Source organism: Notolepis coatsorum (assembly GCF_963971535.1).
Source record: "Notolepis coatsorum genome assembly, contig: SUPER_10_unloc_1, whole genome shotgun sequence".
Taxonomy (NCBI): domain Eukaryota; kingdom Metazoa; phylum Chordata; class Actinopteri; order Aulopiformes; family Paralepididae; genus Notolepis; species Notolepis coatsorum.
In genome coordinates, this window is record NW_028174872.1 from 662012 (window position 1) to 687467 (window position 25456).

The 25456-nt window shown below is 41.8% G+C and overlaps 1 protein-coding gene across 1 annotated transcript; it reads left to right on the top strand.

Annotated features, from left to right (window-relative positions):
- Window positions 1-906: 906 nt before the first annotated feature.
- Window positions 907-24502, top strand: LOC311236308 (tripartite motif-containing protein 16-like; the record flags this gene model as incomplete). The annotated part of the gene is made up of 2 exons (XM_084338384.1): window positions 907-2566; window positions 24480-24502. 2 exons carry the CDS (start codon window positions 907-909, stop codon window positions 24500-24502), a joined length of 1683 nt encoding a protein of 560 aa, XP_084194510.1.
- Between the last annotated feature and the right edge of the window lie 954 nt (window positions 24503-25456).

Genomic DNA, 25456 nt, shown 5'->3' on the forward strand with positions numbered 1-25456 from the left:
TGATAAAATGTCTACTCGACGATGATCGCCCAACGGCGCGCGGAGACTGGGGTGAGTTTCAGCGTGTAACGTTACCGTCTTCGATAATAACTGATATTATCAACATTTGATCCACATTAGATGATTGGTATAACGCTGCCCACGGAATTATAAACGCCCCCTCGCCCATCCGGTCAACATCAGATGACGTGTAGTAACTTCTAGAAGTACGTCTAGTTGGAATTTTTTATATCGCGCTGATTGCCATCAAACTGTATTTCATCATCAATATAATGCATTTGGGGCTATATATCACGTTCTGGAGAAAGCTGCAGAAAGAGATGAAAACATACTTATACATTAGACCATACTTTACTATGAATATGTGAATGAAAAAGTTTAACGTTGCTACACAATGAACAATACATATAGGACTTTGAATGGGCCCTAATAATGGCAATGTAGCAATAGAATTTAAAAAGTTATAGCCCTGCAAAGAAGGGGACTTTCTCCATAGACAAATAGCGCTGGCAATCTATGGTATATCATTAATTTAACCTTAGGCAACCAAAGTGTTAAGGTTAGAGTTTGTCTTAGAGCAGGGCGATAGAACACCAGCCCTGATTCCAAACTCTAACCTTAACCAACTTTGAAAGAGTCGCCTAAGCTTAACCAGTGATAAACTAGGCGTTAGGTAGTTTGCATGCTGTTCGAGGCGGAAATGGGCAAAGACACAGCTCGTCACACGATTGGGCGCACATGTCACATGACCAGAAACGTCATTGGCCAATCAGAGAGCGTCTCCGCAAACTGCAGCTACGCAAAAAAATAACACCACCCAGAGCCATGCTCCCACCAAACACACGATAAGAGTTTACTCTTCCTGAGAAAACAAAACTAAGAGTGTCTTTGTCTTTGTAGAATAAAATGGCGCAGCAAGGAGTTGATCTGGACCGGGTCCAGTTCTGCTGTTCTCTCTGTCTGGATCTACTGAAGGATCCGGTAACTATTCCCTGTGGACACAGCTACTGTATGGGCTGTATTACAGACTGCTGGGATCACGATGATCAGAAGGGGATCTACACATGTCCCCAGTGCAGGGAGACCTTTACTCCGAGGCCTGTTCTGAAGAAAAACTATATAATGGCTGAAATGATAGAACAACTAATGAATACAGGACTCCATGCTGCTCCTCCTGATCACTGTTATGCTGGACCTGGAGATGTGGCCTGTGATGTCTGCACTGGGAGAAAGCAGAAAGCCCTCAAGTCCTGCCTGGTATGTCTGGCTTCTTACTGTGAAACTCACCTCCAGCCTCACTATCAATCTGATACCTTTAAGAAACACAAGCTGGTCAAAGCCTCCACACGGCTTCAGGAGAACATCTGCTCTCGTCATGACAGGATTCTGGATGTTTTCTGTCGTACTGATCAGCAGTGCATCTGTTATTTGTGTTCCATGGATGAACATAAAGGCCATGATACAGTCTCAGCTGCAGCAGAAAGGATGGAGAGACAGAAAGAGCTTGGCATGAGTCAACAGAAAATCCACCAGAGAGTCCAGGAGAGAGAGAAGCGACTCAAAGAGGCCCAACAGGCTATTGATTCTCTCAATCGCTCTGCTGATAAAGCAGTGGAGGACGGTGAGAGAATCTTTACTGAGCTGATACGCTCCTTGGAGACGAGGCGCTCTGAGCTGAAGAAGGTCATCAGAGCCAGACAGAGGACCACAGTGACTCAGGCTGAAGAACTGCAGAAGAGACTGCAGCAGGACATAGCGGACCTGAGGAGGAGAGCCACTGAGCTGGAGCAGCTCTCACACACAGAGGACCACATCCACTTTCTACAGAGTTACCCCCCCCTCTCCAGTCCCAGTGAGTCTACAGACTCACCCAGCATCAGTGTCCTTCCTCTCCTGTACTTTGCAGATGTGACTGAGGTCGTGTCTGAGCTGAGAGACAAACTAGAGGACGTTCTGAAAGAGCAGTGGCCCAGAATCTCAACAACAGTGAATACTGTTCATCTTTTACTGCCACCAGAGCCCAAGACCAGAGCTGACTTCTTACAATATTCCTCTCAGATCACACTGGACCCAAACACAACAAACGGATATCTGTCTTTGTCTGAGGGGAACAGAAAAGCAACACTGATGCAGCAAAAGCAGTCCTATCCTAATCACAGAGAAAGATTTATTGAATGTCATCAGGTTCTGGGTAGAGAAGGTCTGACTGGACGCTGTTACTGGGAGGTGGAGTGGAGTAGTGGATGGGTTTCTGTAGCAGCCTCCTACAAAGACATTAGTAGAACAGGCACCGGGAAGAACTGTGTATTTGGATTAAATTCCAAATCCTGGGCTTTATGGTGCACACAAAGTGAGTACCTCTTCAGACACAATAACAAGAGCATAACTGTACCGGGCCCCTGGTCCTCCAGAATAGGAGTGTACCTGGATCACAGGGCAGGTACTCTGTCCTTCTACAGCGTCTCTGACACAATGACCCTCCTGCACAGAGTCAACACCACATTCACTCAGCCTCTCTATCCTGGACTTTGGCTTCATTCATACCTGGCTGGGGAGGCTGAGTTTTGTGAGCTGAAGTACATTACATTACATTTACATTTAGTCATTTAGCTGACGCTTTTATCCAAAGCGACTTACAAGTTCTGTACGACAAGCCATCAGGAAGGGCACAACTCTATCAGCTGAGCAACAATGTTCATCAAAGTGTTGAGTGCTACAGTGTAGGTTAGTTTATTAGGACAAGTGCATGACAGTACGGTTAGTTAGGGTTAGATTTTTTTTTTTTTTTTTTTTTTTTTTTTTTTTTTTAATTCAGATAATGGTTGAAGAAGTGCGTCTTTAGTCGACGGCGAAAGATTGGACGTGATTCGGCTGTCCTAACTGGGGTGGGTAGTTCATTCCACCATTGTGGGGCAAGGACTGAGAATAGGCGACTTCTCTTTGATGACCCTCCCGGAGCTTGGATAGGAGTAGGTCTGAGGCGGCCAGAAGATGCAGAGCGTAGGGGTCTTGAGGGTGTGTAGTTAGAGACCATTGACCGGAGGTAGGCGGGAGCGGTTCCCTTTGCCGCACGGTATGCTAGGTCGAGGGCCTTGAAGCGGATTCGTGCAGCAATGGGGAGCCAGTGCAGGTCCCTAAGAAGTGGGGTGACATGGGCCGACTTCGGTAGGTTTGAGATCAGGCGGGCCGCTGCGTTCTGAATGAGTTGAAGAGGCTTAGTGGCAGTGGCCGGGAGGCCAGCGAGCAGTGCATTGCAGTAGTCGAGGCGGGAGATGACTGTTGAAGTGACATTCACAGCTCCTCTACCCAGGGTTTAGGATTTAAATTTGATCTTGAAGATCCTGAGTTGTGAAAGATGAGGTAATTAGGAGTTACATTCACTCAGTCACTCTATCATTGTTCTGAGCCACACACACACACACACACACACACACACACACACACACTATGTTTTGCTTTGTTTCTAGCCTACCGGGGTAAAGTTTGTTTGGTTGGATATTTGCATATTCACATATTTAATCTTTAATACCTCTGTTCCTTTGCATGTGGGGACAAATCTTTATTTTCATACTCAGGGTAGGTTGGATAACAATATGCAACCATTTTATTTGTATTTGATCACCTTTGGTCATTTTGGTCATTACTGTGGGATTTGGGTCTGTCTCTCCTCTCTCTGTTCCAGGGGGGGTTGGTAACAATGTTGTGGCCGAACCTCCATGAGGAGGTGGATTCAGCCTATAACCTTCTCCCTCACCTCTTATCTCTGGGCAGCCGGGACGCGTCTATTCTTTCCGCAATACATTTCCAGTTCTGTGTGCACATTCAGCGATCTGATTGGCCACAGACCTTTCTGGTGCGATCTGATTGGCCACTGACGTTTCTGGTCATGTGTCATGTGCGCCCAATCGCGTGACGAGCTGTGTCTTTGCCCATTTCCGGGTCTAACAGCCTGCAAACTACCTAACGCCTAGTTTATCACTGGTTAAGCTTAGGCGACTCTTTCGAAGTTGGTTAAGGTTAGAGTTTGGAATCAGGGCTGGTGTTCTATCGCCATGCTCTAAGACAAACTCTAACCTTAACCAACTTTGAAAGAGTGCCTAAGCTTAACCATCGAAAGAACTTGCCGTCACACGATTGGGCGCACATGTCACATGACCAGAAACGTCAGTGGCCAATCAGAGCGCAGAAGGCGAATGCAGAACTGGAAATGTATTGGGGAAAGAATTCAGGCAGCCGGCACACTTCATACGGGACACTCTATCTTCAAGGCCTTCGGTTGAACCCACAGCCAGGATGTGTGGGGCATGGGTCAGTCGTAAATGCAACTATTTAGTTTTAGAACAGACCCATCTGCGTTATCAAAAGAGCTCAAGGAGAGAGAGAGAGTTGTTCTTCTGGTGGCAGACTTTGAGGGAGACAGACCTAGATAGGAGCTGGTTTAAGAAGAATGACCATTCATTGAATATTGTGCATTTTGTCTTTTGTTCTTTTAGTCTTACTAAATAAACGTGGACATCTAAACCCAGAAGGACCCGTGTTGATATTTGCTTGAAACTTGCCGTTTCACCGACTGAACCTCAATATAGAACTCACTATTTCCATGTGCTACATGAGAAATGCTGTCGAAATCTAACATTTCCATTGTACAGTGATACAGGTATAAAGACAGTATGGTAGTAAGTCATACTGGCCAGCAGCGTAACTATAGTAAGAGTAGGTAAGGGATATGTACAGATATAGATATATAGATATATATATATCTACAGATATGTAAAGAAGACTTTCGTCTAGTTTACATCAGGGTCCTCCATTTTCAATTCATTAAGACATTTATGACATACAAAATACATACAAATATACAGTAGTGTAAGAAAAAGGGGAAGAAACTACATTGGAGGGGGTTGAGTAGGTATATAGTCTGTTTTACTCCAATATTGTACAAATGTAAACAAAACAAAAAAAAATAACATTTACAGCCAAGAATGCAAATACAATTACCTATTGTCTACTATGTCTAGTGTTAATCCTTGTATCGAGAGCTCAGTCAATCAACTACAGAATGAAAATGTATCTCCATTCTTAGGCTTTTTCTTATTTTTGGTGGTGGGCCATGTGTTTACATTTGGATCACTGATTGCTAGTGTTGGCCAATAACGAATTAACAAATTATTTTGAATGAATACATTTTAAATTAAATTCGGTGTGTAGCAATCAGTCTGATTTCCCTGAAATGAGTCGTGCTGCCTGTTATTATTCTCATTACTTCCCTCTCCTCAGCCCACTCACTCAGGTCCAGTCATAAGTGTGTGAATGGAGGGAGGTAGTCATGTCTGGCTGCTATGCCAGTGAGACAAACTTAAGCCAAGGCTTCACTAAATTGGATTCAGGAGGAGTCTCTGGGAGCTCAATCTGAGGGGAATTCTTTTTTTAAAACCCCCAAAACTCAAAAGACTAAGTTACATACATTTACTTGAAATGAACTAGTCAATAAGAATAATCTGACTGCCCTGCACTACTGATTGGTATTTTAAAGGGCTATACGGGTAACAAAAACAGGTGCACCATAACAACACCATACAGGGATGATCCCTCTCATAGATTAAAGGCAGTGGTGGAAGAAGTACACAGTTCCTTTACTTAAGTAAAAGTAGAAATACCCATATAAATGAGTACTCTGGTCAAAGGAAAAGTCCTCCATTCAAATTCTACTTAAGTAAAAGTAGAGATGTATTTTCTATTGAATGTAGGCCTACTTAAGTATCTACACTAAAAGTACACATTCTACATGACGTTTGTGTATTCCAGTGCTTGGGAGCATTCAAGCCTTGATCCATTGACCTCTACAGGTTATGTTAAAGTGGGATGTGGTCCAGATATGCTGTTCTGATTAAAGGTTATGTTAAAGTGGGATGTGGTCCAGATATGCTGCTCTGATTAAAGGTTATGTTAAAGTGGGATGTGGTCCAGCTATGCTGCTCTGATTAAAGGTTATGTTAAAGTGGTATGTGGTCCAGCTATGCTGCTCTGATTAAAGGTTATGTTAAAGCGGTATGTGGTCCAGTTATGCTGCTCTGATTAAAGGTTATGTTAAAGCGGTATGTGGTCCAGTTATGCTGCTCTGATTATGTCCTCTTGAAGTTGTCAGGCTTCAAACATTTTGCCATTTGAAATGTAGTGGAGTAAAAGTATAAAGTTCCCTAAAATGAAAATAGTCACGTCAAGTACAAGTAGCTTGAAATTGTACTCAAGTACAGTACTTGAGTCGAAATACTTAGTTACTTTCCACCACTGATTAATGTATTTTGCATGCATTGACATTCAACATACTGCGCCTAATGTTGAATGGCTGCAGTGAATTGCGCAATGAAAGATTGCGGATGATTAACTCCAAACAAAGAGGCGTGCCAATGTGCCAAAAAAAGAGTTCTAAACAAAAACATGTAGCCCATTTCTCTAAGGATACTGGTGTTGTACATAATTTATATCACAAGGGGGCAGACTTAACCTTTATAAGAGCCATAGGCCTTGGCTCAATCTCTCCTATAGGCTCTGAAGTGTCATCACATTTCCTTCGATCAGTCTGAGCACTTTTCCCAATGAAGGGTAATGTTGGGGGTTGGAAGTGATATGTTTGGTGTGTGTGTTTAGGTTAGAGCTAGGTAAGTCATCTCTTTAATAATCTCCCCTGTCAATGAGTGAAGGGGAAAGCCAGGACATTATGGTCATATAGCCAGTGATATGACATGCCCATGAAAATTAGGGTATTGTATACTGTATATGTGTGTATTTTTAAAGCGCTTTACAATTTGTTCCTCACATTTTACCCATTCACTCACACATTTACACACCGATGCTGGAGGCAACCACCAACCATGCAAGTGTCTTGCTCAAGGACACTTAGACACGCTGCCCGGGAGGAGCGGGGATCGAACCGGGAACCTCCGGATTACCAGACGACTGCTCTACCTCCTGATCCACTGTCGCCCCCATGTGTGTGTGTGTGTGTGTGTGTGTGTGTGTGTGTGTGTGTGTGTGTGTGTGTGTGTGTGTGTGTGTGTGTGTGTGTGTGTGTGTGTGTGTGTGTGTGTGTGTGTGTGTGTGTGTGTGTGTGTGTGTGTGTGTGTGTGTGTGTGTGTGTGTGTGTGTGTGTGTGTGTGTGTGTGTGTGTGTGTGTGCACACGTGGAGAATAGGTTGAAACAAAGATTAAAGCTGACGCTGATAGTTACCCCTTTCACTACCACAATACAGAAGGTTAACCCTTGGCTTTACTATCACACTACAGACGGTCTGTAGTGTGACAGTAAAGGGTTAACCTTCTGTAGTGTGGTAGTGAAAGGGTTAACCCTTTGTCGTGTGGCAGTGAAAGGGTTAACCTTCTGTATTGTCGCAGTGAAAGGGTTAACCATGTGGTAGTGCGGTAGTGAAAGGGTTACAGTACAGGTTCACTGCAGTAAAGAGCACATTATCAGCGTTACAGCATTACTACAGCAGAGGCAGTCTGTTCAGCGGAGATGCTGAGGCCTGAACAGAACACAAGACCTCCCCTCCCCCGTCTCCGTGTGCCAGTCCTATGTGCAGCACGTGGAAGTGAACTAAACAGAGTGACCTTCACCTTTGTCCAGAGGGAGAGGGAGTCATGTGTACATCTTCGAGAGATGGACATTGCGTTGAGGGTGTGTAAATAGACAAATACACACATGGGGTAGAATGTAATAGCAATGTCACCGTAACGTTTACCCAAACCCTGCAGAAATGACAGTAAGTACGGCCGGTATATTTCAGCTTTATCTGTTGAAGAGTATACTATGTCTGAAGACAGATTCTCACGTTTTGGAGAGAATCAACAGGAACACTGCTGTTTTCTCCCACATGTAGGAATGTGGGACATGACTTACGCGTGTATTGATAAGGGCCGTGAAAATACCTGTCAGTGTAAGAGACCTGCCACTTAAGGATAGCAGTCATAAACTATAGTCATAGACTATATGAAAAGGGGAAGAGAGATGAAATTGGCTATTACAGCACATACGTGTATACATGCATAATGTGTGCAATGACCAAGTACGATGACATGAGTTTTTCCCAATAAACTCTCTGTATATGAAAGATAGCAGCAAAATAAATGAGTGGATTTGATCAAATCTAAAAAAATAAAAAATAAAATAAAAAGATATTAAACACTCATATTATACACTCCTAAACGTTTGTACCAACAGATGGCGACATAGAGTTTGATTGATTGATTGATTGATTGAAAACTTTATTAACAGATTGCAGAATAGGTACAGTACAGTATAGCTCAATTACACACAATTGTTAAGGGGATGCAGACCAGAGAAAGACTTTCGTCTTGTTTACATCAGGGTCCCCCATTTTCAACATATATGACATACACGACATACAGATAGACAGTACTGCTACATCTATACATTTATGACATACCAGATTTGCAAATACAGTACTGTTTGTGATACAAAAAGAGTCTAGAAAAGAGAGTATATACATTTGACGTAGAAACTGTACATTGGAGGAGGTTGGGTAGGTGGGGTGGGGTGGGGGGGTTGGGTAGGAGGGGTGGGTGGGGGACACTGTACAACTGTACAAGCAAAACTGTACATTGGAATATTGACAAAAACCATACTTGGTCATTTACTGTACATTGGAGGGGGTTGGGTTAGGACATTTAGTCACATATCAGACACAGTTAAGATGCTTGAAGGGAGAAGTTTCACACACTCCCATCCAAAAGGGAACCATAGGCCCGGCGATATATGGATAAGAATATAGGACACAGTGAACTTTATTAAAGACTTAACATTCTGCATCAGAGTCCAACAGTACTGAGGTAACACACCCACCCTTTTAAACAGCCTCCCATAACTTAACCCTTGCACTGAAGAACCATAACTCTGTTTAGACATTTATTGGACTGCCCAATGTATTTGCAGTTGTAAAGTCAGTCCAAATCACTTGGGAGTGTGAATGTGATATATCACTCGACCTCTGCTCTCTTTTAACTGCTCAACCCTCTGTAACCTATCATCTTTAGATAATAAGGTTTGAAAACATTGCTCCTCTGAAAAATATAAAGCATAAAGGAGATACGTGGTTCAAGGACTGACTCACAAAAACGTCCCAGTTGCAGTGAGACACTTGTTGTCTCCATGGTGACCCCACACGCACGCACGCACGCACGCACGCACGCACGCACGCACGCACGCACGCACGCACGCACACACACACACGGGACATGTCCCCATCACTTTTTGGTATGGCCAATTTTGTCCCCACAGCTTTTTTAAAGAAATGTAATAAAATAGAACGCATTGAGGTTTATTCGCTCAATGAGAGAACATACTGTACAATGCAATGTAAATATAGGAGAAAGAAATATGTGTTTCCTTCACACATCGCAGTTTGTCCGTTCTTCTTGTGTTTCTGGGGCCCCGACCGAGGACACGCAGTGTTGGATCTGGTGCAGTTTGCACACATGACATGTTTAAAATGATAGCAGTGTGAACGTTTACCAAGAAAGACAGAAGAGAGACGTTAGAGTCAACACACATGGATCAAACACGGTGGAGCAGCAAAAAGAAATAAAAAAGAAATTGGAAAAACATACTGAGGAACTTATCTCAAGCGTTTTCAAAAGTGGGCTCCCTACTAAGATGAGATCAGATATTCCTTTATTGATCCCCTTGTTCAGGCATCATAGCAGCATGGGAGAGGGGGGGGGGAGGTACATGGTCATAGTAGAAGACATGATACAGGTAATAAAATGATAGTACAGTAGAAAAGTACAAATAGGCAGTGTAAACAATATAACCCAAGACCCCGACGCTCTGCATCTTCTGGCCGCCTCAGACCCACTCCTCCTATCCGAGCTCCGGGAGGGTCATCAAGGAGAAGCCGCCTATTCTCAGTCCTTGCCCCACAATGATGGAATGAACTGCCCACCACAGTTAGAACAGCCGAAACACGTCCAATCTTTCGCTGTCGACTAAAGACGCACTTCTTCAACCATTATCTGAAATAAAAAATAAAATAAAAAAGATATCTAACCCTAACTAACCTTACTGTCATGCACTTGTCCTAATAAACTAACCTACACTGTAGCACTCAACACTTTGATCAACATTGTTACTCAGCTGATAGAGTTGTGCCCTTCCTGATGACTTGTCGTACAGAACTTGTAAGTCGCTTTGGATAAAAGCGTTCAGCTAAATGACTAAATGTAAATGTAAAAATGTAAATAACAATATAATTAACTCTGAGTATACGCATTATGAGCAAGTAGGCCGTGTGATCAAGGTGCAGGTGAGGGTCTGTCTGCAGTCTGCCCTATCAGTTATATTATGCATTACAATAAATATGGTTACAATCTAAATATATACAATACAGTATACACAGGTGCAGTATGCATAAGGTACTGTATGTATGGCGTGATATACGTCATATGTTATATACGTTGTTGTCCGTTTAGGTCGGAGTCAGACACACTCTGTGATCAGACGGTCCTAGTAGTTCTGGAGTTCTGCTGCCGTTAGTTATCCGGCTGCTGGCAGCGCTCCCTGCCCCCCCCCCCCCCCCCCCCACTGTGAGGACGATGCTAACAGGGCCCCACCTCGTCTGCTGGCAGCGCTCCCTGCCCCCCCACTGTGAGGACGATGCTAGCAGGGCCCCACCTCTTCTGCTGGCGGCGCTCCCTGCCCCCCCACTGTGAGGACGGTGCTAACAGGGCCCCACCTCGTCTGCTGGCAGCGCTCCCTGCCCCCCCACTGTGAGGACGATGCCCCCACCTCGTCTGAACTCCATTTAACCTGAGAGCCTGCAAGCAGGAACTAAGTATAGTCTATAAATGCGGGTTGGTTATACAACCTGGTTAAACCGGTTCAACAGCGTTACAGATCCAGCTTTATGAGGAGACACGACCAGCGTCATGGTGCAATCCTTTCTCATCGCACAAGGTAGGCTTATACCTTAGTTCTTGTTTCAAGTTCAAGTTTTGTTTTATTTGTCACATATAAGTGCTTGGTTCTGTATGAGCCCCCTGAGATTGTGCTTCATACAGTCAAAAGTAAAAAGAATAAAGGCCAAACACTATACAAAATATACAATATACAAACTAAAGTACAACATAAAGTACAAAGTGATGTACAAAATGCAAACAATAAAGTACAAATGCAAGCTTTTTAGAATGCAAAAATGCAAAGATGAGGTAGGGATGTAGTGCAAATCTTTTTGTAATAAATAGATGAAAGTATGGTGTAGTGCTGAAAGTGTTTAAAGTGTCTAAAGTGAATGTTAAGATGAGTGTTTAAAGTAAGTGTCTTGTCACCAAGGTGTTGTGTTTTATACAAATACATTGGTTGTTTTTTTTGAAAACTTTCGGCTATTGTATCATTGCGTTTCTATGCCAGGATGTGTGATATGATATATCCTATATGCTCGGAAATACAGTTGAGCTTATAGGACTAGATAGTACAATCCCTTAGATAATCAGCACTGGGTATTGAATGGGGTAAGGGTAAAAGATTCATTGGGGTCTTCAGGTGGGCACCCTCCTTCATTGGGGTTTCGTTGACAGGCCCACGACACCTCTGAAGGGCTCAACGGCAACACCTGGCATCCCAGGTGTGCCCCCCTCTGCTTTTACCCCTCGATGGTAATTGTGCAGCCCAGTTGGGGTCCTTTCTCTTGATCCATAGCCAGCTGCTGCGGAAACAAGTATATTTGTTTGTGGTGCCCATGCGTTGAACGCCAAAAACGAGTATATTCGTTTTATGTTTATTTATTTATTATGATACTAGACGACACTGTCCCACACATTGTGTATGGATTTGGAAACACTGTGATAACGATCGAATCCAGATAGGTGGCAGTGTCGCCTACCTTTTGAGTACATCTGGGCTGGTTTCCTGTGGGGCATATGCACTCGGGACAGCAAACGTACTCGGCAATGGGGATCGTGTGTAGCACACGATTGGAGATTATTATGAAGAGGAAAACAAGTTGACGATCCATCCATAAGGTGCATTTTCACCAGACTACGTTGGACTCAGCATTTCTGGTAAATCATAAAAATACTATAGCCAAACCGGCCGAGGATGTACCGCTATCTGTTCACCGTGCTGCAGTAGTCGCAAGAGCACTCCAGAGCCAGAATATTTCACTGAAATGTTCAGCGATATCGACACAGACAGCGAGATTACCGAGTCAGACCCAGATGAGTCGAGAAGCAGGTAAGAGTTCCTACCCATCGTGGTTTTGTGAATAGAACAATCTATGTATCAACATGAGGCATTGGCCCTTTGACATGGAAATGTATTAGTGTCGAGCAACAAGCACGAACTGCGCATACTGCGCACAAAATACGCTATATCTCTCTTCCTAGAAAATTAGCATGGATTTGGGGGAAATGGCCACTCTTTAGCCTGGGATTGCGCAGGAACGGATGTATGTACGGTTTGTTCCCTGTTGGAGTATAAATATTGCCTTTCAAATGAGCCATAGTATGTCTCCATAGCTATAATATAGAATGTACGATGGCTCTACAAACATCGTTAAACCGGTCTGAAACGCAACATTGATTTGAGTTTTCTCTGGTTTTCTCTGTGGAGAAAATGGAGATTCTGTATAATCATTGCTGTCACAGTCTCTGGTTAATGAAGGCTTTTTAAACAGCCACTCACATGCAATGGATGTATGCTTTACAAAGCATGTATTATCCTTATCCATTATAAACATCAGTAGCAACTTTACAATAACCATCTCAATAATGTCCATAGATGCTTTACAATTAATTATTAACCATAACAAATCATTATAAAATATAGGTTGCATCTATTTGCATATATTGTCTGTTTTATAAATCATTTATTATAGATTCTGCTAGTTTTATTTTAAACAACAACAACAACAACAACAACAACAACAACAACAACATATACATATACAATCAAAACATCAAGAAGAAAAGAAAGAAACAGTCAAAAGAATAAACACCAGGCAGCTGTTTTAAGCCTGTGTGACCTCTAGCCTTTCTCTCACGTGGTTCATAAATGGACTCAGAACTGTGAGTCTCGGAGCTCCTCCAACCCTGCAGACTTCAGCATTGTTTTGGAACTCTACTGTCATTTAAATGTAACGCTATTTAATTTCAATGGTAATATATGAGGATATCTCTAGACTAAAAGCAGCATTCGGAACTTTACCTTGTTTGATTAGCTAACTGTTTAACATGAGTATATGCAACAAGCTCATCCTGGCTGCATATCTCTTCTACTGTCTTATCTAGTAGCTCATCCTGGCTGCATATCCTTTCTACTGTCTATCTAGAAGCTCATCCTGGCTGCATATCTCTTCTACTGTCTTATCTAGTAGCTCATCCTGGCTGCATATCCTTTCTACTGTCTATCTAGAAGCTCATACTGGCTGCATATATTATCTACTGTCTATCTAGAAGCTCATCCTGGCTGCATATCCTTTCTACTGTCTATCTAGAAGCTCATCCTGGCTGCATATCCTTTCTACTGTCTATCTAGAAGCTCATCCTGGCTGCATATCTTTTCTACTGTCTATCTAGAAGCTCATTGGTTTGGATAGAATTTCTAGAGATTTTTTGTTTTTAATGTTCTCTAATCTGTATATTGGCCTGGTGTGTTATAGTTATATTAATTGTGATACTGCACACGATCACCATTAAATATAAGGATCTTGAATACAAGGTGTATATAGTCAATACAATGACAAAAGATCTTTGGACAGGCCAACTTGGCAACTCTCACTGATTTACAGTATAAACGGGTGGCATCTTATAATGGACACAAGATGGCGCTATTCACCATACAATCATTAGATTCTAGCTTGCCTTCATTTGCACCTTTCCAATGTTGTCCCAGTACACCTGGTGCTGTGCTGGTAAAGACACAATGACATGATGCAGATATTTTACATTGCAAAATTAGCTGGAATGCTGCCATCTGATTAGGTTAAAGGGGAATTTCACCAAAACAGCGGCAATTTATTTTACAAATAATCTCACACACATCCAAAAACTCTAAACAGTTTTGCAAATATTAATTTAGTTTGACAGCTATTGAGAGTAATGAGTTTTAATATGGCAACCAGTAATGTCATCGGGGACACTGAATCCTTCTGTTGTGTTAATCACAGCTCAATTAAATGATAAGGTAGCAGTCCTTTACATTACAGCATTGTGGTGCTGTAATTAACACAAGGATCCAATGTCCCCGATGACATCACTGATGGCCATATTCAAACTCATTTACTCTCAATAACTATCAAACAAAATTAATGTGTGCAAAACTGTTTGAGTTTTTGGGATGTGCGTGAGATTATGTGCAAAATAAATCAGCATAGCCTTAGTTGTTTTTTCCCCTTTAATATGTACAAAGTCATTCAAATGTGACCGTATAAGACAAATTCTCCTCCTCAGTTTTCAACAGACTAAGTTTGCCGAAATGGTAAATGTCATTGTCAAGTGCTCATATTGGTATTCAGTATCATGAGTTCAGTATTTATCAGTACTCGTGAAAGTATTGACACCTGTCCCTGTTAAGCAAAACAAGAAATTGCATAAGACAAAATAACGTGTTGGACGATGCAGATTTTAAACGTTTTATTTTGATCATGAGAAACATAATCAAGGAAAAGGAAAAAAAGATATCTCGAGAAACACAGATTGAAACATGACAGAGCTTCTGAAAGCTCTGAGTAAAGCAGATACTGCAAACCAGAACATGGGAGCAGTAGAAAACAAAATCACAGTGAATAAAGGAACAACCGAACAAGACAAAACAAGTGCTTCGTTAGGTGAATACATTCCTCTAGGGCAAAATATAGCCATACAACTACACATACATAAGCATCCGCACAGAAGCCAAAGACCAGAGCACCTGGTGTGAAAGAAAATCAAACATTCCCAAAAAAAACAAATAAAAACAACTTAATAAAACTGTGGTTCTAAATGATAAGAGACAGCTGTATTGTCACAGAATGTCATGCGTGCAGAAAACTACGAAGAACCATTGCACTGATGTCGTTAACAGAGAGATTTGGACTCACTGTCGACCCGTGGTGTGGGAGACCATGGGTTCGAAACTCCCTCGGGGCATCTGCGTTTAAGATGACGATATAACAACCGTTACATACATATGCAACAACAAAAAAATGCTAATATTCCTAACCATAGTGAGGATTAAATAATTAGGCCTCGAACGGGAGCCGTTTGTTGGGTCTGGTAGTCATTTCACATTGATGAAATAAATACAAACGATGACGATCATTTCTTTTTTTTTGCCAGAATGGTCGCTTGGTTTCGTCAATGAAAAATGAAATCACGCGGCACGGAAGAATAGGACAATCCCCTGCGCTCCTCTGCAACAGAGAGCAAGCGTATCAGTGGTGGACTTAACGGGGGCTTGTCCACTCTTCAGTGTAATTATTGCTTTAGGTTCAGACACTTCAATGTAAAAATGGTACAAAAAAAAAAAACATAACCAGCTGTAGAACTTCCTTGGAACACAGCCTATGTTTATGTCTACATAACACTGCCATGTCGCTGGTGTATAGACGGCATGAAGGAGGAATCACGATGCCTCCTCTTTACACAATCCCACGGCACCTTCTCTCTCTCTCGCTCTCTTTCTGCCTCTACCGACCTAGCGTTTTCTATGCATGCCATAGAGGCTATCGGAAGGCACCTCAGGCATAAGGGTATACAGTATGAAGGCAATGTGGATGCTTTTCTGATTAAAGTGTGTACGGTGATTGTTTGTGGCGTGGTGCAACTGTAACGGAGGTACCGCGTGTCTATCCACAGTCACTCACGATGGACAGTGTAGCGGTAACTCACTCCCCAGAGGCATCCAGACCTATTAACAAGAAGTGAATTCACCTCTTGGTCTAGTGGTCTGTGATCCGGCGCGGGAGACCGGGGTTCAACTCCCACTCAGGGCATGTCAAATGAGACCGGTTACACAACGACATACTGTACCTCAGATACCAAACTGGAACTGATGAGAAGGTAGAAGAGGAGACATTCTAAAAACCCCTACGTGTACATGAAAAGTACGGTAATGTGCAGCAGTAGCCAACAAGGTGTTGCAAGAACAATGTTAGGTATGACTTTTACCATACAAACACACTGATGATACTGACACAAAGGGAAAAACAATTTACAATATAAAAAAAAAAAAAACCTGACCTGGCGCATGAGCACGTCTATTCTAAAATGCACCTCAGATACTAATGTGAAAATACAACATTTCACCCAGAATAACAGGCCCTTTATGGCATAATTTCAGAATAACAGAACATGTTACAGGTTGTTCATGTAAAAAGAAAAAGAAAAGGGGAGCTCCAGTAGCTCACCGCGTACCTCGGACGCTATTTCGGCGTCGGGGACAACCGTGCGCGTCACGGATCTGGGGTAGCGAGTTCGACTCCCGGACTCGCCGTATTTTCTCAGAGTGTCTTTCCCCCGATCTATACCCCATTCAACCTGTTTCTGTCGGTCACGCTTGACCAGAAAAAGCGATAAACGCTAAAAGAACCAGCCGACTGGTCAAAGTTTAAAAAAAAAAAAGAAGAAAAAAAAGAAAATATATATATATTTTACAGGAATCCAAACAGCCTGTTGAATAAGGAAATCAAATGTGAATCCATGCTATTTTCAATACCCTGCGCATTATGAACCTTGCCATGGCTAAGAAGAGTACAGGAGCTAGAGCAGTCGTCTAGCCTGGTCTGTACAGGAGCTAGAGCAGTTGTCTCAGTCATGTAGAGCAGTCGTCTAGCCTGGTCTGTACAGGAGCTAGAGCAGTCGTCTCAGTCATGTAGAGCAGTCGTCTAGCCTGGACAAAAAGAGAAAATAACAGAAAAAGATACTTTTGACCATCAGGAGAAAGGAGAAGAAACTAGGGATGCTCGATGTTGGCTTTTTTACCGATACAGATATACCGATATTGTCCAACTCTTAATTTCCGATACCGATATCAACCTATACCGATATGTGCCCCCCCCCCAAAAAATTGAATAATTTCAGGTAATTAACATTACATATCTCTTGTTGTGGAATTAACACAACATTATGCATACTTTTGACAATAAATAAAATCTGAATTTGTTCTTACTTGTTTTGAAAATATTCTTTCTACAGAAATTAGAAAGTTAGAAAGTTTTAGAAAGTGTCCAGATGTAATGAAGATCTTCCCACATTGCTCACATTGACTTCTCTGCTCACATTGACTTCTCTCCTGTATGAATACGCTGGTGACCCTTTAAGTTGTCATATCTACTGAAGCTCTTCTCACACTGGTCACAGTGGTAAGGCTTCTCTCCTGTATGAATGCGCTGGTGTATCTGTAAGTGTGCAGACCGACTGAAGCCTTCCCCACACTGGTCACAGTGGTACGGCTTCTCTCCTGTATGTATGCGCTGGTGACCCTTTAAGGTTTCAGACCGACTGAAGCGCAATCCACACTGGTCACAGTGGTAAGGCTTCTCTCCTGTATGAATGAGCTGGTGTCTCTTTAAGGTTTCAGACCGACTGAAGCGCAATCCACACTGGTCACAGTGGTAAGGCTTCTCTCCTGTATGAATACGCTGGTGACCCTTTAAGTTGTCATATCTACTGAAGCTCTTCTCACACTGGTCACAGTGGTAAGGCTTCTCTCCTGTATGAATGCGCTGGTGTATCTTTAATTCTTGGGCGGTCTTGAAGCGCGATCCACACTGGTCACAGTAGTACGGCTTCTCTCCTGTATGAATGCGCTGGTGTATCTGTAAGTGTGCAGACTGACTGAAGCCTTCCCCACACTGGTCACAGTGGTAAGGCTTCTCTCCTGTATGAATGCGCTGGTGTCCCTTTAAGTGTCCAGAGGTCCTGAAGCGTGTTCCACATTGGTCACAGTGGTAAGGCTTCGCTCCTGTATGAATGCTCTGGTGTATCTTTAATTCTTGAGAGGTCTTGAAGCACGATCCACACTGGTCACAGTAGTACGGCTTCTCTCCTGTATGAATGCGCTGGTGTCCCTTTAAGTGTCCAGAGGTCCTGAAGCGTGTTCCACATTGGTCACAGTGGTAAGGCTTCGCTCCTGTATGAATGCGCTGGTGTATCTTTAATTCTTGGGCGGTCTTGAAGCGCGATCCACACTGGTCACAGTAGTAGGGCTTCTCTCCTGTATGAATGCGCTGGTGTTTTAGAAAAGCAGCCTTTTTGATGAAGCTCTTTCCACACTGGTCACAGCAGTGAGGCATTGACTTGTTCATATCTCTGCTCGTCGTTGGGGAGCAATGCAGCAATTGTACCTGGAGAAGAGAGAAGTACACCAATGAAGAGGTCAGATTTTGCATGATTGATTGATTGAAAACTTTATTAACAGAATGTGTACGCTCAATACATACAATTGTTAAGGGGATGCAGACCAGAGAGTATCAGGGTCCCCCATTCAAGATCATGAATTAAGATCACTTTTAGTCTGTTTCTTTCAAGTCTTATAGTATCCAGCATATTGCCACCCTATAACCTTTCAGTCTGCCCAGCACCAAGACAACTGTTGGCATTGCAGCCTTGATGCCGCTCGTTAATCCTGTTGTAGCCTATGGCTGAAAGGAAAGGTAAAGGAGGAAAGACCTTTTTCTGTTGATTTGGTCATATCTGTCTGTCATAGTAGTCTTTAGTGGTCTGGTCTGTCTTTGACCAATTCATTGACAATATATGTCTTTACAGCTAAGATAGACCTATCAGAGGTTGTAATATTGTGAAGAGAACGAATGTAATATTTAATTGTGAAGAGAATTAATTACGTCACTGCAGATGCTAGCAGTTAGCTGACCATTATTATAGTAAAATCACATGTTCACCTTCTTCATACTTTGTACCCTTTAACCTCCGTCGGACCGCTCAGGCTAAAGAGGTTAATTAACTAGAAGCAATTTAAAAGTAAAGTAAAATTAGGCATTGTATCGCACTCTAAGATCGAGGTTTACCTGAACACATTAGATATAATAGTATAGTAATATAATATATAATATATAGATACAGAGATAGACAGAGAGAGAGACATTTATAATAATAATAATTATTATTATTTAATAGAATAATTTTCTATAGGCTTGCCGTGGTAGTCAGTGATACTGGTGTCATTCTGTGTTCAGGGCTCCATACTTATTGAAAAAATGCTCATATCCAAAAGTAGTAGATAGATATAGGTCATACATGTAGGTATGCATTTGGTTACACACAGACAGAAGTATTCTCAGACCGGTCATTGTGTGTATCACTAGATAAAAAAATGAAAAAACACACAACTGGAATAGAATATCATACAATTTTATTAAAAAAACATAGAGAATAATAATCAACAAGAAACATCAACTCAGGGTTCGAAATTAACGGGGGCTCGGGGCAAAATGCCCTTGAAAATGGACAAAATGCCCCCGAATATCAGTTAAGGGGGGCAGAAAATGCCCCCGACAGTTTACTAATTATATATATGGTCTACAGTGCGAGCATTTCCCTTGTATTTGGCCCTAATAATATGTGTGTGTGCGCCACCCGGAAAAATCATTTACTCGAGACGAGTGACGATTACAAAACAGCTCCGCTGTTATAATAGTCCCACATTACACAAGCATAAACGTCCAATCACAGTAGCGCCCGAAAACAAAGTCACGGTACCGGCTTAGGCAAGTTATACATTCAGAATCAGACAACGCAAAAAAATCAGCCAGCCATGAAGCCCATTCATTTTTATTTTGAGCAAAAGAGAGACGAGGAGAAAGAGAGGAATCCGGCTGACATGGCTTTTGAAGTGATATTCGCACGTGTTTTTGCGGGTCCAGTCCCCACGGTATGTTGACAGAATTCGCAAAACACCTTATCGACTGAAGCATAAAAGTCATTAGGATACTGCTCTGCTCTGAATTTAGGGCTTAGTGGGGAATTTCTTCCGACGTTAACGTTAACGACGCACCAAAGCAGCTAGACCATTTCTCCGTGTTGTGTGTAACACACAGCGGTCCCCGCCTCCTCCCTCCTTGCAACAAACGTTCCACCCAAAAACGGAATTTCTATTTCATAATGAATTAAATTATTGTATAAAGAATTTTCAATGTTCTGTCATCTAATAATATATTCCATTACCTTTCCTATCTGTATCAAAGTCAAAATGTTGGTATCATAACAACACTACAACATACAAAAGCAGCTTGACAACCGATATCCTTTGCGTTTGATTGATTGAAAACTTTATTAACAGATTGCAGAATGGGTACAATACAGTACAGCTCAATACACACAAGTTAAGGGGATGCAGACCAGAGAAAGACTTTCGTCTTGTTTACATCAGGGTCCCCCATTTTCAATTCATAGTGTGCACACGCACAGTATAATAATGCATGAGATAAATAGTTAATAAAAATTCAGTGCCCCCGAAATACAAAAAAAAGCCCCCGAAAATCAATTAAGGGGGGCAAAAAAAGCCCTTGAAATTTTTTTTTAATTTCTAACCCTGCATCAACTGTATCAATTGTACAAGATGCCTCATATGATATTTGGCAGAGAGCGACCACGATGAATTTAGGCAAAATCTACATGTACAAAAAAAGCTAAAAATAAAATTATGCACACGTATAAAACAAATAATAGGCGTCTCCTCATGGTTGTATCTGCCTGTTCTGTATCACACTTAGTGATATGCGAAAAAGCAGTTCCTGTCTGGAATGAGACAGAGGGCCACACCACATTCACTCATCTTACAGTGGACACAAAACAGGCGGCCAGTCACGGTAACCAATAACAATTTGTGGTTGTATTTCTAGTCTAGAATGACTAGAAGACCTGTTCACACAACAGCAGGAACTTGCCGTCGTGGACCTAGTGAGAGCAGACAATGCAATCCGTCTCCACCAGCTACGGCAACATCAACCATGTCAGCATCACCACCATCAGACGCATCTTGGTAAACTTGGTAAACGTAACCAAAACACCAAACTCATCACACAGCAGTGGCTGATACTGTATTTCACGTGGCCAGCTTGAATGAACTGCGAGAGATTCATAACTCGTATAGTGTGACTGTGATCAATACAGGCAGGCCTACAGCAACACACACTTTGATTTGATGCCATGTATACACACACTAGATAGACCGAGGTTTAGATATTTAGTAGTGCTGTCAGGCGATTAAAAAAATTAATCTAATTAATTACAGGATTTGTAATTAATTAATCTAATTAATCGCATTTTAATCGCATTACCATTTTATGCCTCATATTCTATATTCTATAATCATATTTCAAATTGCATGTGTCCGGATGGCAGAATTCAGTACTGTATCTACAAAACCTTCTGTTTAATCATCTTCCATCTATTAATTTGCTTAGATTTTTCAGGTCTGGTCAATTTGAGCATGGTGTTATTCACAGTCAAAGATAAAAAAAAAATATTGATATTCTCATTTGGTTCATTACAATTTACTCAAAATAAAATGTTCATTCAATCAATCACCGCGCAGATTGATTGATTGAATGAAAATGTTATTAACAGATTGCAGAATGGGTAGGCCTACAATACAGTACGGCTCAATACACACAATTGTTAAGGGAATGCAGACCAGAGAAAGACTTTCGTCTTGTTTACATCAGGGTCCCCCATTTTCAATTCATAATGAATTGTAAGTAAGGGTGCAACTTGCACCGTACAATCCATTCTTTGTGGATCTAGCCCACAGTATTTCTGACACTGGGAATACATTCCCTGAGATTCATAGATGTCCCTAGAATCAGATACCAAGAACATGCAAATGGACCATATTAAAAAAAATCTGTAAATGTGTATTCTACATGCTTATGGAATGAATGAGATACAAAAAAAATATTATTATAAAAAAAAAAAAAAAAAAAAATGTAATTAATTTTGAGTTAATTTTCATAACGCGATTATTTGCTGTGTAATTAATTAATCTAATTAACGCGATAAACTGACAGCCCTAATATTTAGATATATATATATAGATATATAATAGTATAGTAATATAATAGAGAGAGAGAGAGAGAGAGAGAGAGAGAGAGAGAGAGAGAGAGACATTTATAATAATTATATTATTAATTAACTGTACAACTGTACAAGCAAAACTGTACATTGGAATATTGACGAAACCATACTTGGTCATTTACTGTACATTGGAGGGGGTTGGGTTAGGACATTTACAGGGGCCAGTTTCGAAGTTTTGTTTGGCTTTGGCAATGTAAACATATGTTTCCCATGTCAATAAAGCCCATTTGAATTGAATTGAGATGGAGAGAGAGACAGAGAGAAAGAGAGAGAGAGAGAGGAGACAGAGAGAGAGAGAGAGACAGAGAGAGAGAGAGAGGCAACGTCATCTTTCCTTCCTGCATAAGCCGTCAACTAGCAGTCCGCGTTTAGACAGCGCAGGTGACCAAAACTACAAACTCGTCACACAGCAGCCAGTGGCTGATACTGTAGTTCACCTAGCCCGCAAGATGAGTTGTTACAGAGCATTATTCTGCTTAGCTTAGTTGGAATACTCAGTTAAGAGATAACATTGCAGTAGTTAATGTTTTAGCGCGACGTGGGTATATACACTGGTGGTGAGGTTTGCAAAGCATGTTAGACTACTTTTAATTCATAACGTTCCGTCGGGGCCACATCAAATATTCCACAAAAAAAGGGTTTCAAGTATTCCAAAAGAAAGTACAATGTTGCACATAGAAGCAGCTCGAGATGCGTTGTTACAGAGCTGGTCCATGCTGCTATTATGAAATGACAATTGCGAAGCAGCCCAAAAAGCAGAAAAGTATGTAAGCTTAGGGGTGGACGGTATAAACGGTATAAACTGTATGAATTTGCTCTACGGTATGGATTTTGACTATACCTTGTAACCGGTAGAGCAGCTCTAAAATAGCAATGACGTCATGTAACCACAGCGCGACTATTTCACTCGCATTTGCCCCTAAAAATAGATAGAATTAGTCATAGATAATAGATATGTGCAATCTGGAAAAAGTTATTTAGGAGGCTTCGCGCAGTGGGCGTGTCAACACGCAATTGTCATTTCATAATAAACACATATCACCGCGGCGCACAGCAAGTTTCAATTTCAGTTCCTGGCATTTTTAACCAGTGGAGAAAGGTAAGATATTTCCCTATCGTTTTTCTTATATGAATTATTCTACGTTAATAAAACATACCTGGTGATCAACTACAGTTTGCTGTGAACATTATGATGTGTAGTGTTCTGACGGCTGGGCAGCGCGAGCTGGATGTTGGATTTTGCGCGAAGCATATGCAGCTGCAGAGCCGCAGAATCCACCATAACCCACTCATCTGTAACGGCACCATGCAGTACTTCAATTCAGCCATTGGCAATTCAGCTGTTGGGTGGGGGGCGCTGTTGAGCGGTCCCCAGATAGAGCCTTAAAACAGCTGAATCTGCTGCTCTGCAGCGACATACTCTTTGCAAATAAGTCGTTGCGAGGTGGAGAGTCATCACGCAAACCCACGATAATGTTGCCGTCTGTCTCTGCCAAATTTCTCAGTTCTTCGCTTGATATAATTAATACAAATGTCCAATATAACGGAATTCGTTAGCTCATAAAAATGTGATTATAACAGACTGCTGTTTATTAATGTTGGGCGACTGCCCACAGACACCCATTTGATTTAAAGTCAGCAGCAGCACGGAGTCTCGGGACTTATTTTATTTGGAATATAATATACTATACGCAAAAGTAGCCTAGTTTTAAGTTAAAATATTATAAATCTACATGCCTTGAGGATGTCATTATTTATATAGCCTGCCTATCAGGCAAAAAAAATTATTCTAACGGAAACACTGATACCGTGATATATACCGTTACCGTCTATGCTTCAAATTATACCGTGATATAAATTTTAGACCATACCATCCACCCCTATGTAAGCTTTTCTTTTTCTCTATCTGAGAGAATGTCCGCGAATGTCCTCACGCAGGAGAAAGTTGGCGTGTGTGTTCGTGACACACACAAACACAACGACTGTAAAAAGTCGAGTCCCGTGGATATTATTGCAAGAGATAATTCATACATATTATGAAAAGCCAATCTGTTGTTTAGAATTTGGATGGGGGGTAGCGAGTCTCTGATACCTCTCACCTCTGCGGGGTCTAACACCTTTTCACAGCCCACATGCCGCTCTTGTGTGTGTGCGCACGTGTATGTGCGTTTCGTGACGCGCTGTAGTTCTCTGGCAAACGGAGATAATTACAATCATACCATCTAGCAAAAATTAAACGTATTTACAAGTCATATTACGTTTAGCAAGTAAGGAGACATATATATTACATTTCAAAGCACTCGAAATTGTAATTTTTCTATTTTTACCGATTTCTGAAAAGCGCAACTTCCTGAGCATTTCTGAGAAATTCTAAATCCCTTTGTTCTCCCCCCACAGGTGCAAAAAGGCCCAAGGGTTAATCTTTGTGCACTCCAGACCCCACAGAATGTTTCTCAGTGGACCAGTTCCAGGCATACCGTTTATCCAGATGCACAGCATGCATGGAGTGACGTCCGAGAGTTATAGCCAACATGGAAAAAACAGTTGAGACAGCGTTTGCTTGTCCCATTGAATGGGATGTTTCGTTTTGATATAAAAAAAAAAAACAGATGGAAGTGTCGATACGAATGGTAGCGTGCACTTTGTGCAGCAAAGACTTTGCCCATCCCCGGAGCGTTTCTAGCCTACACTATCACCTAAATGCCAAGCATGTTGGAGCTACCATGCAAACTAAATCTAACGCCGGTCAGGCTAACATTACCCAGAGTACAAGCAAGCAGGGTCGCCTAACCACACTAGACCAGATGACGGGATTCAGAGCAAACATTTGTCAGACCAAGTGTAACAAATTAACTAACTCATTGGCTCGTTGGATTGCCGTGGACTCAGGGAACAAAATTTACTTTTTGGCTTACCAGCCAAGGTGGCTGGTAGATTTAAAAAACTACCAGCCAGTCAGATATTTTCCCAGCCAAGAATTCAAAAACGAATTTTTTTGTCACATATATATAAAAATAATTCAGTAAATTTAAATTAGATAAGGTATTACGTTCAAGTAGATAAAGATAAAAATCTAATGCTCTCCACCTGGTCAACTAAGACCACAGTGTCAAACAGACTCTCTAATGCTCTCCACCTGATCAACCAAGACAACAGTGTCAAACAGACCAACTCCCTCCACCTGATCAACCAAGACAACAGTGTCAAACAGACCAACTCTCCACCTGGTCAACCAAGACAACAGTGTCAAACAGACCAACTCTGCACCTGGTCAACCAAGACAACAGTGTCAAACAGACTGACATTCTCCACCTGGTCAACCAAGACAACAAAGTTTATCTCAAAACTCCAGTCCTGCAAACCCACCTGGTCCC